Raw genomic sequence first — 15,767 nt, 5'->3', positions numbered from 1 at the left:
ACCCTCAGTCCTCTTCAACCTCCACAGTGGTCAGCGCGCGGTACCCGAAAGCGAGACAGCTGTCCGCATTCCTGGCCGCAGGTTGCGATTGGTCCTTTACTCCTGGCCCACGAACGATTGTTCCGGGCCATTTCGCGTCTAGGACCTTCTCATCCAGCCATTCCTCTTGGTTCGCAGGTGGTCTCCCGCACGTGGCCCAGCCCCCGCGTGCCCACTGCCGAGGGGGTCGAGTCCTACCGGACCTCGGAGCGCCCTCGTGGTGCCCTCGTGTGTGGCGGTTGTGGGCCTCCTCCCTTGGGCTTCGGTACTCAAGGTCCCCGGCCTTGGAGGCCAGGCCATGCTCTCCTTGTGCTGGGAGAGCGGTTGGGGCAGCTAGCCAGTGGCGCGCTGCAGGACCAGAGGAAAGGACTGAGCGACCTGGAACCGCTGGACTTGGATGGATCATCCCCCGGGCTGCCCCTATGCTGGGAATGGAGCCATGGCGTCTGACCCTCGATCTGCCTGGGTGAGCTTCTAGGAATGCACAAGGGTTCCCTCTCTTGTCTTTGGTATTTAGGGGGAATGGCGATTTTGGCCTTTGCAAGGAATAGTTCCCTAGTGATGAGCAGAGTTCTTAATTATTAAGAAACTATGCGAAGGTTTAGGGATGAATGGGAGCATGTCATTTTCTTGTTCGCTATTGGGTGAATAGGAATCCTTTCTTATTTGGCCATTAATTTTTAATTTGGTGGTTTACTTTCAGCAATGAATCTGAGTTTTCAAAAACTGAAAATTAGAAAGGCTTATTTTTGCTTTTAAAATCAAATGCAGAATGGAACGTGACATTTTGACTGTCAGGGAGAGGCTAGCCATTTGATATATTTTGATTTTAAAAGTTAGGTTTATCTAAAACTGTTGGAAGGCCTGGGACTCTATCAAAAACTGATTTCTAAGTGTTAGAATTGACTTTTTTTTTTCTGTCACTTCTAGGGTAAATTCTATTGAATTCCTGTTGTTTCTTTTTGCGTATCCTTTACCAAACTTTCCTTTTCTAGCACTGGAACAATGCTGTGATTCTTACAGCTAGTTCTTTTATCTAGTTGAGAGGTTAAACAGGACAAAGCTGGTTTGACCTTTCCCAAAGGCACTTTTCAGTGTATTGTCTTTGCTTTTCCTTCTCCCAGGGTTCTAATGGCTTCCTTATAGTATTCATTTTTCTTTACTTTTAAAGGATCATTGGAATTGATATTTTTGAAAGTTGTGTCTTTTAAAATGTTCAAAGTTCACTAGGTTGAAAAGTTAGGCTGATTTTTTTTTTTAATATTTATCACCTGAACCTGTATTTTGTGTTCACTTAAACAGTGAGAAGTTGGTTCTAGAACTATCTATATATAAAAATTTCTCTTATGTTTCCAGTTGATTATGTGCAGTTGCTTGATTGCATTGTTTTTTGAAGCAAGATGAACTGAATTAGATCTTCTCTGACTCATTTAATCACCATCCAAAAATGTTTCCAGTGGAGCCTAGTGCAAGACAAATGAAAACAAACTCCAGGGTTGGCCAGACTTCAGTATAAGAGGCTATGCTATTTAAGCTTTTCTAAACCAGTGGACAGCAAGGGGCTTGAGTATCCAGAGTGGATGAGGAATATGAATAGAGCCTGCAGCAAGTCCAGATGACAGAATCAGTATGGGTCCCTAGGATTTTAGAACAAGGCTCAGACCACTTTATAAAGTCATTGTTTTCCTTTTGAGAAAACAAATCATGACTTGCTCCTGGGATTCTACTAAAAGTGAATGTCTGCCATAGTGACTTTTGGACCTAAACTTTCCAGTATGAACTGGTGGTCTCATCACTGGATGATCATAAAGGAGATGCACCTAGAGGTGCTTCATTATACTACTTGAAAAACAAATAACACATTTACAATAATTAGGTAATCTACTGAGTTGACCTCGAAAATGGACCCATTGGATTAAAATTATAGTCCAGTTTTAGAAGTAATACTATAGAAAATGATGCACATTCTTTAATCAAACACCATCTTTATTAATCAAGTGTACTTCAGTAATGTTGTCTAGCAAACCCTCCAAAACAGTGGCATAGAGTACTATTTCTGCCTGACACATCTAAGTCAGTTGAAGATTGGCTGATCCAATCTGGCTTCAGGAAGGCCTCCTGGCATCTCCCACCATTCAGGACTAGGGGCTACCCCGTAGCATGCTCCTTTCTTGGTGGAAGGCAGGAATTTAAGAGAGCAATCCCAAGACAAGCCTCTACTCATGGCCACTAAAATCCTATTAGCCAAAGCAAGGCACATAGCCAAGCATATATTCAAGGGGTAGGAGAATTTCTCCTTGAGGAGAAGGTCATGGTAAAGATTTACTGAGCAGTAATCTAATGTGCCATATAATCTGAGTTTATAACAGGCATTTTTATCTTTAGAAAAATATTATGCAGTGTGTTATCAAAGAGCTGTAATAGTACGTATAGTTGATTCAATACAATTTAACAGAGTGTTTTTTTTTTTTGTATTGAGCACTGTGTTAGGTATTCAAGGTATAGAAATGAATAAGACTAGTCCCTACCCTCAAGAAAACTCAGAGGCAGAGCTACAAATGAACAATATAAACAAATGAGTGTTTGATTTGATGACTGCAATAAAAGCAATTTTGTTCCCATTTTATACATAAGAAACCTCAGAGCAATTAAATAATTTGTTTAATATTATATAACAGACAAAATTGAAATTGAAGTTTTTTGAGAGGGTTTAAGTTCTAAAATCCTTCCTGTCATTCCTTACAGCTGTCTTAACAAGGTAAGCACAGAGGTCATCCTATCTCATACCTCACTTTTACTGAGATCCTTGTATTTTTAAGGCCACAACAATTCTTGGTGAATTGAGCCCCATGACAATGCATGTAGAATGGATTAAATATATTTTCCATTTCTCCATAATTCTGCTCCTTTGACTTAGATTTCACATCAAACTAACCTTTATAATAATAAGTAGCAAGTCTGATTTATATACCTATCTAAGGCAAATAGAGATGTTAGATACTAGAGGATACCTTGATCAGTTTTTAAAATACCTGAGTCACAGGCAACAGTCTTTTGGTGGAATATAAAATATTTTGATGACTAAGGAATACATTGAATGGACCCTTGGCTTCTTCATTCCAAAGAAGAAAAGGAACTTGGGCAGTTATAAGGTGCCTGATGGTTAGAATGTATGTATATTCATGACTACCACCTCTGTTAGCTAATGCCATGGAGCTATTACTTTAATGTTTTATTTCAATATCGTATTAGTGTGTGTCATAATATTTGAATATAAAATGCCTTTTCATATTTGTTCAGAAGAATATCCATAAGATTGAAGAACATTTACCATACCCTTTAAAGGCAAATGATAGATACTATATTATCATTCCTATCTCAAGAAAGAGAAACTAGAAAAATTTAAAAATATCCACTCATCTGGGTCAAGTAACAAGTCAATGGAAAAGCCAAAGATAGGGCAGGTTTCTAATGATTACTAGCCTGGGGAGCAGACTTTTGGCATTTGAAACAAAACTCCTGGGAAATGTTAAAAAGCATAAAAACTAATCCAAGCCCTAAGTTTTGATTTTGTGTGGTTTGACAGCAACAGAAAGTTGATGTAGACACTCAATGATGGGATAAGTACCTAGGTCATTGTGAATGTTAGAGAGGACCCAGAAACTTGTGAATAAGAATTTTTCTATTCCATCATTTTACAGGAGAGGAGATTTGTATTCTGTTCATTTTCTACAGTGAGTTTCTTGTTGGTTGTTTCGCTTCTGGATGTTGATTCAGTCTAGGTATGATTAGGGTAATACTGAATGCCAATATCTTGCCCCTTCAGTTTCCTCTTTCTTCCCCCCATGTAGTTCCTAAGCTTGTTAGAGCTTGAAGGACCATTTTCAGAGATGCTCAGTATTAAACATCTGTCTTAGTATAAGAAAGTTTCTTATGCAAATAGAAGCCGAGTCAAAATGTAAACATTGCTTCCCCTCCTTGGTGGCCAAGTCCTGGAGCTGGATTGGGATTATTATCATTGGGTAACTATTGTTGTACCGATTAACCAACTTCTTGGAGATCAGCTTTTTTTACTTCTACTTAAGAGTGAGAATGTGCAGTATTTGTCCTTCTGCATCCGGTTTATTTCACTTAGCATAATGTCTTCCTGTTTAATCCATTTTGCTCCAAATGATGGAATTTAATTATTTTTATGGCTGAATAATATTCCACATAATAACAATACATAATTATAGATTACATAATAACATATAACAGATTTTCTAAACCCATTTATCTGCTGCTGGACACACATCTGTTGATCTGTATCTTGTCTATTGTGGGCAGTGCTACAATAGCATGGGAGTTCAGATATCACCTTCATACACTGATTTGGTTTCCTTTGGAGATATACTCAGAAGTGTGATAGCTAGGTTATATGGTAAACCAGAAACAAGGTCTCAAGTTTTTCTGCCTTGACAGAGCATTTCTTTTCACAAAGGGAGGAGAGGAGATGGCATGAGGTTTTAGAGTGACTTGTTCATGAACACATGTGAGCAGACCACCAACATAAGGAACTAGATATATTAAAAACTGATATGTATTTACTGTTTATCTTTTTCTGTCTGATTTTGAGAGAAACAAGTGAATGGAAAAACTTACTGGCCCTCTTTCTTTGGATTAGAAGGTCAACTTAAATTTTGTTATCAGAAAAGTTTTTGAAAAGTGTGGGAAAGGGTAAATTAAAGAGCAAGATCCATTTCATGTAGAAATGCTCAGCTTATTTCTGTCCTAATAATGGATCCTGCCTCATGGCTATGTTTGAAAATTTCTTCAGCCTACTTAATGGGCTGGAATTTATTAATTCAAGTTACTGTAATAGTCAATTGCTACATTATCTCTTCTGAATAAATATTTTTTAAATTCTTGCCATAATTTGTAGGATTATTATTTTTTTATTTTTTTTATTTTTTAATTTTTTTTAATTTTTTTTATTAGTTGTTCAAAACATTACAAAGCTTTTGACATATCATGTTTCATACATTAGATTCAAGTTGGTTATGAACTCCCGTTTTTACCCCAAATACCGATTGCAGAATCACATCTGTTACATGTCCACATTTTTACATAATGCCCTATTAGTAACTGTTGTATTCTGCTCCCTTTCCTATCCTCTACTATCCCCCCTCCCCTCCCCTCCCATCTTGTCTCTCTACCCCATCTACTGTATTTCATTTCTCTCCTTGTTTATTTACCCATTCCCCTGGCAACCTCTTATGTGTGATTTTGTATAACAATGAGCGTCTCCCTCCATTACCATGCAATTTCCCTTTTCTCTCCCTTTCCCTCCCACCTAGTGTATCTGTTTAATGTTGATCTTTCCTTCCTGCTCTTCCTCCCTGCTCTGATCTTGGTTGTTCTCCAAAGATGACATTTGGTATTTGTTTTTTAGGGATTGGCTAGCTTCACTAAGCATAATCTGCTCGATTGCCATCCATTTCCCTGCAAAATCCATGATTTTGTCATTTTTTAGTGCTGCGTAATATTCCATGGTGTATAAATGCCACATTTTTTTTATCCATTCATCTATTGAAGGGCATCTGGGTTGGTTCCACAGTCTAGCAATTGTGAATTGTGCCGCTATGAACATCGATGTGGCAGTATCCCTGTAGTATGCTCTTTTAAGGTCTTCAGGGAATAGTCCGAGAAGGGCAATAGCAGGGTCAAGTGGTGGTTCCATTCCCAGCTTTCCCAGGAATCTCCATACTGCTTTTCAAATTGGCTGCACTAGTTTGCAGTCCCACCAGCAATGTACAAGAGTACATTTTCCCCACATCCTCGCCAGCACTTGTTGTTGTTTGAGTTCATAATGGCTGCCAATCTTACTGGAGTGAGATGGTATCTTAGGGTGGTTTTGATTTGCATTTCTCTGACTGCTAGAGAAGGTGAGCATTTTTTCATGTATTTGTTGATTGATTGTATGTCCTCCTCTGAGAAGTGTCTGTTCAGGTCTTTGGCCCATTTGTTGATTGGGTTATTTGTTTTCTTATTGTTTAATTTTTTGAGTTCTTTGTATACTCTGGATATTAGGGCTCTATCTGAAGTGTGAGGAGTAAAAATTTGTTCCCATGATGTAGGCTCCCTATTTACCTCTCTTATTGTTTTTTCTCTTGCTGAGAAAAAACTTTTCAGTTTAAGTAAGTCCCATTTATTGATTCTTGTTATTAACTCTTGTGCTATGGGTGTCCTGTTAAGGAATTTGGAACCCGACCCCACAATATGTAGATCGGAGCCAACTTTTTCTTCTATCAGACACAGAGTCTCTGATTTGATATCTAGCTCCTTGATCCACTTTGAGTTAACTTTTGTGCATGGCGAGAGGAGGGGATTCAGATTCATTTTGTTGCAAATGGATTTCCAGTTTTCCCAGCACCATTTGTTGAAGATGCTATCCTTTCTCCATTGCATGCTTTTAGCTCCTTTATCAAATATAAGATAGTTGTAGCTTTGTGGATTAGTCTCTGTGTCCTCTATTCTGTACCATTGGTCCACCCGCCAGTTTTGGTACCAGTACCATGCTGTCTTTGTTACTATTGCTCTGTAATATAGTTTGAAATCTGGTATCGCTATACCGCCTGATTCACGCTTCCTGCTTAGAATTGCTTTTGCTATTCTGGGTCTTTTATTTTTCCATATGAATTTCATGGTTGCTTTATCTATTTCTACAAGAAATGCTGTTGGGATTTTGATTGGGATTGCATTAAACCTATAGAGAACTTTTGGTAATATCGTCATTTTGATGATGTTAGTTCTGCCTATCCATGAACAGGGTATATTTTTCCATCTTCTAAGATCTTCTTCTACTTCTCTCTTTAGGGTTTTGTAGTTTTTATTGTATAGATCTTTCACCTCTTTTGTTAGGTTGATTCCCAAGTATTTTATTTTTTTTGAGGATATTGTGAATGGAGTGTTTTTCCTCATTTCCGTTTCAGAAGTTTTGTCGCTGATATACAGAAATGCCTTTGATTTATGCGTGTTAATTTTATATCCTGCCACTTTGCTGAATTCATTTATTAGTTCTAATAGTTTTTTTGTAGACCCTTTTGGTTCTTCTAGGTATAGAATCATGTCATCCGCAAATAGTGATAATTTAAGTTCTTCTTTTCCTATTTTTATGCCTTTAATTTCTTTCGTCTGTCTAATTGCTCTGGCCAGTGTTTCGAGAACTATATTGAATAGAAGTGGTGATAGAGGGCATCCCTGTCTTGTTCCAGATTTTAGGGGGAATGCCTCCAATTTTTCTCCATTGAGAATGATGCTAGCCTGAGGCTTGGCATAAATAGCTTTTACAATGTCGAGGTAAGTTCTTGTTATCCCTAGTTTTTCTAGTGTTTTGAACATAAAGGGATGCTGTACTTTGTCGAATGCTTTCTCTGCGTCTATTGAGATGATCATATGGTTCTTATCTTTAAGTCTATTGATGTGGTGAATAACATTTATTGATTTCTGTATATTGAACCATCTTTGCATCCCAGGGATGAATCCTACTTGATCATGGTGTACAATTCTTTTGATGTGCTTTTGTATCCGATTCGCCAGAATTTTATTGAGGATTTTTGCATCTAGGTTCATCAGAGATATTGGTCTGTAGTTTTCTTTCTTTGAGGTGTCTTTGTCTGGTTTCGGAATCAGGGTGATGTTGGCCTCATAGAATGAATTTGGCAGAGCTCCCTCTTTTTCTATTTCCTGAAATAACTTGAAAAGTATTGGTATTAATTCTTCTTTAAAGGTTTTGTAAAACTCCGCTGTATACCCATCCGGTCCTGGGCTTTTCTTGGTTGGAAGTCTTTTGATTGCTTCTTCTATTTCATCTATTGATATTGGTCTGTTTAAGTTGTGGGTATCCTCCTGACTCAGTCTGGGCAAATCATATGACTTAAGGAATTTATCGATGTGTTCACTATCCTCTATTTTATTGGAATATAGGTTTTCAAAATAATTTCTAATTGTCTTCTGTATTTCTGTTGTGTCTGTTGTAAAATATTGCCTTTTTCATCCCGTATGTTAGTAATTTGAGTTCTCTCTCTTCTTCTCTTCATTAGCATGGCTAGGGGTCTGTCGATCTTATTTATTTTTTCAAAGAATGAACTTTTAGTTTTGTTAATTTTTTCAATAGTTTCTTTTGTTTCAATTTCGTTGATTACCGCTCTGATTTTAATTATTTCTTGCCTTCTGCTACATTTGCTGTTGTTTTGCTCTTCCTTTTCTAGGTATTTGAGATGGAGTGTGAGCTCATTTATTTGTTGGTTTTTCCTTTTTTTGAGGTATGACCTCCAGGCGATGAATTTCCCTCTTAAAACTGCTTTCATTGTGTCCCATAGATTCCGATATGTTGTGTCTGTGTTTTCATTTATCTCTAAGAATTTTTTGATTTCCTCCTTTATGTCTTCTGTAACCCATTGATCATTCAGTAACATATTGTTCATTTTCCATGTGATGTAGGATTTTTCCTTCCTTCTTTTATCATTGATTTCCATTTTCATTCCATTATGATCAGATAACATGCATGGTATTATCTCCACCCCTGTATATTTACTGAGGGATGCCCTATGACATAATATATGGTCTATTTTTGAGAAGGATCCATGTGCTGTTGAAAAAAAAGTATAGCCACTTGATGTTGGATGATATATTCTATATATGTCAGTTAAGTCTAGGTTGTTGATTGTGATATTGAGTTCTATAGTTTCTTTATTCAAATTTTGTTTGGAAGATCTGTCCAATGGTGAGAGAGGTGTGTTGAAGTCACCCATAATTATTGTATTGTGGTCTATTTGATTCTTGAACTTGAGGAGAATTTCTTTCATGAACGTCACAGCCCCATTATTTGGTGCATAAATATTGATAATTGTTATGTCTTGTTGGTGAATGGTTCCTTTTAACAGTATATAATGACCTTCCTTATCCCTTTTGATTAATTTAGTCTTGAAGTCGATTGTATTCCATATGACGATGGCCACTCCTGCCTGCTTGCGAGGACCATGTGCATGGTATATTTTTCCCAACCTTTCACCTTCAGCCTGTGTATGTCTTTTCCAATCAGATGTGTCTCCTTGAGGCAGCATATTGTTGGATTTGTTTTTTTAATCCATGTTACCAGCCTATGTCGCTTTATTGGAGAGTTTAAGCCATTAACGTTTAGAGTTACTATTGATGTATGGTTTGTACTTCCAGCCATGTTTGATTATTTATCTTCTTTTAGTTTGTTTCTCTTAGATTAACTTTCCCCCCGCCCTCTGGCTTTATAGAGGCACTTCCCACTGATGGTTTTGGTTATTGTTGTTCATTTCTTCCTCATGTAATGTTTTGCTCAAGACGCTTTGCAATGCTGGTTTTCTGGCTACGAATTCTTTTAGCTTTTGTTTATCCTGAAAGATTTTTATTTCGTTGTCGTACCTGAAGCTTAATTTTGCTGGATACAAAATTCTTGGTTGGCATCCATTGTCTTTCAGTGTTTGAAATACGTTGTTCCAGGATCTTCTCGCTTTCAGCGTCTGTGATGAAAAATCCGTTTTTAACCTTATTGGTTTACCCCTAAATGTAATCTGCCTCTTTTCTCTTGTAGCTTTTAATATTTTCTCTTTGTTCTGTATGTTGGATATCTTCATAACAATGTGTCTTGGCATTGGTCTACTGAGATTTTGTGTGCTCGGTGTCCTGTATGCATCTACAATTTGTATATCTGTTTCCTTTTTTTATTTCTGGAAAGTTTTCTGTAATTATTTCATTTAGCAGGTTACTCATTCCCTTGGTATTAATCTCTGTGCCTTCTTCTATCCCGATGACTCATAAATTTATTTTATTTATATTATCCCAAATCTCTTGGATGTTTTTCTCTTGATTTTTTACCAGCCTATCTGAGTTGGCTAGACTCCTTTCAAGATGATATATTTTGTCTTCATTATCTGACGTTCTGGCTTCTACTTGCTCCACTCTGTTGGTGATACTCTCGAATGAGTTTTTAATTTGGTTTATCGTTTCCTTCATTTCTAGAATTACTGTTTGATTTTTTTTAATAATCTCTATTTCCTGATAAAGATGCTTAACTTCTTCTTTTATCTGTTACTGTAATTCACTTTCAATGTGATCTTTAAGGTTCTTTTCCATCTGTCTAAGGTGTTCCTTGAGTTCTTTATATGGCCATTTTTCTGATGACTCTAAGTCCTCCTGAATATTTAGGCTGTCCTTCATTGTTTGTACTCCTTTTCTTCCTTGCTTTTTTATGCTCATGTTACTTCTTGTTCTGTTTGACTGCTGAGTTACTGTTTACTCTTATAAATTTATTTGATGCTTGGGAGGAGAGATATTAGAAGGAAAGGGAAGAAGTCACTAAAGAGAATGAGTGTAGGCAGGTAGAATTCAGGAAAGGGGAAGTAAGAAAATTGAAAAGAAATGAAAAGACAGAAGAAAAAAGTGAAAAGAAAGAAAGAAAAAATGAAAAATTAAAAATTTAAAACAAAAAAATTATAGTGATAATAAAAAATGGAACTTAAAGTTTAAAAAATAATAGTAACCATAATAGAATAAAAAGAATTAAAAAATTGAAACCATTAATAAGAAAGTTAAAGAACAACAACTAAATCAACAACAAAAAATAAAAAAAGTAAAAATTAAAAAAATAAAAAAAATAAAAAAATAAAAAAGTACTACTAATAATTATTAAAAAATAATAATAATAATAAATGCAGTCATAGAGCTCGATTAACTTCTCTTCCAGTAGGTGGAGCTATGCCCACTGGGCCAGGCTTCTCTTCTTGATAGGTGGGAACCAATCACTGTGTCTCAGCTCTTCTTCCCAGACTGTGCAGGTCTCCAATCCTGAGTGCGTAGGGCCTTCTCTTGTGGTTCCTCAATCCAGGCCCCGCTCGCCTGTGACGCTTACCACAATACTGGCTACACGCTGGGTCTGCTGCTCCTGGGAGCTCTGTTTTCATGGATGCCTGGCCACACCCTTTCTGTTTGCCTCCCTCAGACCCCAAGTTTGTATGGCTTGGGGCTGAGGGCCCCAGCGAACTTGTTTGCCCTCAGGTAGCAACTCCCCTGGTATCTGGTGCAAGGGACCTCTGTTGTTAGCACTGGTGGAAGCAATAGCCGGGAGTTCTGCGCTGCAGGTCCCACGTCCCTCCTGATTCCCTGGGTCCGGCTATGGTGCTCAGTTGGTTTTTACATCTGTGAGTTCAGGTGGGACTATTTATTTCAGTGGGATCGTTAGTGCTGAGACACAAGAAGCAGGCGACCCAGAGCTTGCATGCAGCTGATTCGTGCTCAGTGTGTGTTTTCTGAGGGGCCCAGGCTGTACGCCTTAGCTCCACGTCAGCTCAGCTTTGCCTAGTGATCTTGAGCAAGCAGGCTTTAGATAATTTAGAGCTCCCTATGTCCGCGCAGTTGAAGAGGTCAGGGACTTGATCTCTCCGTGCCTGCTGCCATGTTAGACCATCTCAATGATATTTATGTTACCCTTACAGTTTCCTGGCATAAGCAAGATCTTGTGATTATACAAACTGCTGCTTCTGTTTCTAGTCCATTTTTCTAGAACTGAAACCCTGCTGCCGTCGCCTCCACCTCTGGGCTGCGCTTGGGCCCCGCGCTTGTCCGCGGCCTTAGCAGCTACGCCGGGACCTCCGTCGCTCCTCGGCTAGGTGCCTGGCTCCTGGGGTCCAAGCGGCTGCCGCTGCGGCTCTCCGGCCCCTCCCTCCAGAGCGCGGGTCCCCTTGCAGGGGACTGCCGAACAACCCCAGAACAGTTTCTGCCCAAAGGTGCAGCAGGGAACAAGCAACAGCTGCGTTCGGGGTCGTGGTCCCGCCTTCGGAGGATAGGACTCTGCACACAGCCCAGTTCCTGTCTCTAGGTGCGACAGCTGGACCATGTAGACAGAGCCATTAAGACAGCATGCAGGAAGCAAATGGCGGCTCCTGCAGAGTGGATTTTCGGCCCCGAAACCACAGCCCAGCCAACAATCCCAATCCACTAACTCTCCTTGTATAGAAAATATTCAAAAAAAAAAAAAAAAGGTGGTGTACTGAGCTTTCTTTGTCAGGTACTTACAATCTGCTGCTGATTAAGTATTCAGCTTCTCTACCGGTAGCGAGGTGAAAGAGGCAGCAGATGGGCGCAGAGCGCCCGCGGCTCTGAGTAGAAAAGTGTCTCTCTTTCAATCTCTTTGTTTTTTCTGCTGCTTGGCAAGGTGGTCCACTACAGATTAATGGTGATAGGAGCTCTAACAAGCTGCGTGAAATCTCGATTAAAGCCGCTGCTCAGAGCCCCACACTCAGCACTTCAGCAACCCCTGTACGCAGCGGCCATCTTACTCCTATTTTTTTAAATTAATTCCTATAGAAAACTCCTATAACTTATACTATTATCCTTTGTAAATTAGATATTTTCTTCTTTAAGCATCCTGTCGTGTTTTTTTCCCATAGGGACTGAATTACTTGTATACCCTTTTTATTTGAAGGTATACTACTCAGTTTCTTTCTGGCTCGTAATTAAATTATATATATATATCCTCTACTAGATGTCTGATGCAAACAAACTTATTATTGTGACTTTTGTCCCTTTGTTTCCTGTTTATGTTTTGGAATTGAATTAGTATGTGAATACCTTTCTTTTCTATGAGGGAATTGTTAGAAGGTGAAGGTTTGTAATTTATTTGGATATTTCTAGATGTAATTTAATTGTCATGATGATTGGATTTTCCTTCTTATGGATAAACATGTGTTTTGTGAAAGGGTTCTATACTTCTTTCTCCTCATGATTCAGATAGTATTCCTCATCTGTCTTAAGGAGAATTTCAGGTGTGATTCAGGCTTCTACTGTCCCCTCATAAGGAAAGCAGAAATGAATACTACATGATAAGTATATGCAACTGAAAACTAGAAGTTGAGATGGATGAGCTGATTTTTCTAAGTATCTTCAGAAGTAAGGCTAACTGCCTTCCTTCTGATCTCAGATCCTAGCGTTGTTTATTGGCTTCACTGTTTCCCTGTATTGTCTAGATTAATTTTCTTCTGAGGAAGAACAGTGGCTGAGAAACAAAAGAAAGCTACCTTATGATCTATTGTGCCATGTGCTCTGGGTGTACAAATAAGTACAAATAACAACTTCGGTTTATTGAGCAAACTCTTCTTCAGGAACATTTTATATCCTCTTCCTTACCCTTACAACAATCTTTTAAGAAGGATATTGTTATCCACATTGTATTGATCAATGAGCAGAGGGATCAAGCGACTTACCCAGAGTTACACAGCTAGTAAAAACTGAATTGTTATTTTAACTCAGACCTGTCTGACTCCAAACAAATTCTCTTTTTTTTTAATGTTACATGTCCTTATCATTAACTCCTTCTTCTAAGAATCAGTCTTGGTTTCTGCCTTCAAAAGATTACATGTACACCAAATATCACATTTGGATAATTCAATCTACTTGGAATGTTTAGATAGGAAGACCTATATAGAAAGTTAATTAGTAGTTGCTCAAGTTTGGGGTGGAGTAAAGGAAGTGAGTGCAAATGGGCATAGGATTCCCAATGGGGGTGATAAAAATGTTCAGAAGTTGTTTGTGGTGATGGTTGTACAAATCTGTGACAATACTATAAATCATTCAGTTATTCACTTTAAATGGGTGAATTGTATGCTGTGTGAATTATAGCTGAATAAATCTGTATTTTTTTCCCAGTTAACAGTGTAGTAAGAAAAACAGATCTATAAATGGCTGACATAATACCAGATGATGTGAAAAGATACAATATGAGCTGATATACATAGCCTAATTCTCTCTTTAGATCAGAAGCCAGCTTATCACATGTTATGAAGGATTCATTTCTGTTTTCTGTAAAAATATTAGGATGTCTGTATAGCCTGGCCATAATTTGATGTTGTAAACCTGCTTGGAATGCCTGCTCATGCCTTGAACTCACCCATTCCCCATTTTCCCTGACCAGATAACAACCCTCTCCTAAACCTTAGAGACGCCTCATAAATCCGGGTCTTCCCTGGCCAGATAATGACCTTCTCTGAGGCTCTAATGACCTTCAAAAATTCTGATGTCAGTGCCAGCAAAAATGTAAACCAGCATTTGTGTTATGCTCCTTTGTTATCTGTAACCCTCTTTGTGTAACTTTTTGGGCTATAAAGCTGGGCTGCAAGAAGTTGCAGTGCTGTCCTTAGCTCCCACAATTTTGTTGGGAGAGGCAGCCCAGCTGGTTGCAATAATAAGCTTGCTTTACTTTGATTTTATTAACAACAAAGCTTGAATGACAGTGCATCTGTTTACAACAGTGGTTTGCTGAATGTCATAAGCCCACTGTTGAGACCTACTGCTTACAAAAAAAAATTCCTTTCAAAGTGTTGCTGCTCATTGAAAATGCCCAAGAGCTTTGATGGAGAGGTTAATATTGTGTTCAGGCCAATAACATGAAATTTATTCTGTGGCCCATGGGTCAGGGAGTAGTTTCAAATTTCAAGATTTAAGAAATAAATTTTGTCAGGCTACAGATACCCTAGATAGTGATTCTGCTGATGACTCTGGGGGAAGTAAATTGAAAACACTCTGGAAAGGATTCATCATTCTGTCATTAAGATCATCCATGATTCATGGGTGGAGGTCAAAATATCAACATTGACATTGATTTGGAAGAACTTGATTCCAACCCCCATGGATGACTATGAGAGGTTCAGGACTTCCCATGGAGAAAGTACCTGGTGGAAATAGTAAAAGACAGAGTTAGATGTGAAGCCTGAAGTTGTGATTGAATTGCTGTTATCTGATGATAAAACATTATTGGTTGAGGAGTATCTACTAATGGTTGAGAACAGGAACTTGTTTCTTGAGATAGAATCTGCTCCTGGTGAAGATGGTATGAATATTGTGGAAATTTTGTGTTAGAGGACATAGAATATTTCAAAAATTGTGTTGACAAAACAGTGACAGTGTTTGAGAGGACTGACTCCAATTTTGAAAGAAGGTCTGTGGATAAAATACTAAAAACAGAATTGTGTGCTTCGTAGAAGTATTTCATGAGAGGAAAATTTCATTGTTGTCTTATTTTAATAAATTATCATAGGCACCCCAAACTTCAGCATTCACCACCCTGATCAAAAATGATCATCATCCAGGCAAAACTCTGTCTCTGTGATAACCTCCTAAGTGACGTCTTCTTGATCCCAGCTTGCTCCTTTCAATTCTTTTTCTACCCTGCCAGCAGAATGACATTGCAACAACAAAAATTTTATTCTATTCATTTCCTTAAATATAATAATGGCATGTATTCCTAGAACTTTTTGGACAGAAATAAATCCTGCCCCACTAGATCTATAGTTAAATCTTTTTCGTCTCCTTCATATAACCCATTTGCCAGACTGACTTCACACCGTTCTCTAAACAACATGTATCTTTTTCTACCTCTTTTGTTCATTGAGCATCTTCTGTGGCCAGGCTTACCTTATTCCTCCACTTATCTATCATCAGCCAGCTCAATGTCATTTTCACCCAGTTTAATTCAAACAACTACTTTTTGTCCTCCTGATATTGTCTATGTCACACATTCAATTTTCCAGCTGGACCACACACTTCTAGACCACACTAATCGACTTTACAATCAGTAATCTACAAGAGGAATTAAGATAGATAAAACAAACTTCAAGAAGTTAAGAGTATTACATCTTTGGATTTTATACATTAGTCATTGATTA

At 38.2% G+C, this 15,767-nt stretch overlaps 1 protein-coding gene across 3 annotated transcripts in view; it reads left to right on the top strand.

The window, feature by feature from the left end:
* LOC144365029 (uncharacterized) overlaps positions 1–15,767 on the top strand; it is a 124,165-nt gene that overhangs the window by 506 nt on the left and 107,892 nt on the right. For all 3 annotated transcript variants that reach the window (XM_078015749.1, XM_078015747.1, XM_078015748.1), the window contains exon 2: positions 178–505. In XM_078015749.1, the coding sequence (XP_077871875.1) occupies positions 178–505 (328 nt within the window). The remainder of the gene's footprint in view (positions 1–177; positions 506–15,767) is intronic.

Source organism: Ictidomys tridecemlineatus, chromosome 6 (assembly GCF_052094955.1).
Source record: "Ictidomys tridecemlineatus isolate mIctTri1 chromosome 6, mIctTri1.hap1, whole genome shotgun sequence".
Classification (NCBI taxonomy): domain Eukaryota; kingdom Metazoa; phylum Chordata; class Mammalia; order Rodentia; family Sciuridae; genus Ictidomys; species Ictidomys tridecemlineatus.
This window is presented reverse-complemented; position numbering and strand designations above follow the sequence as displayed.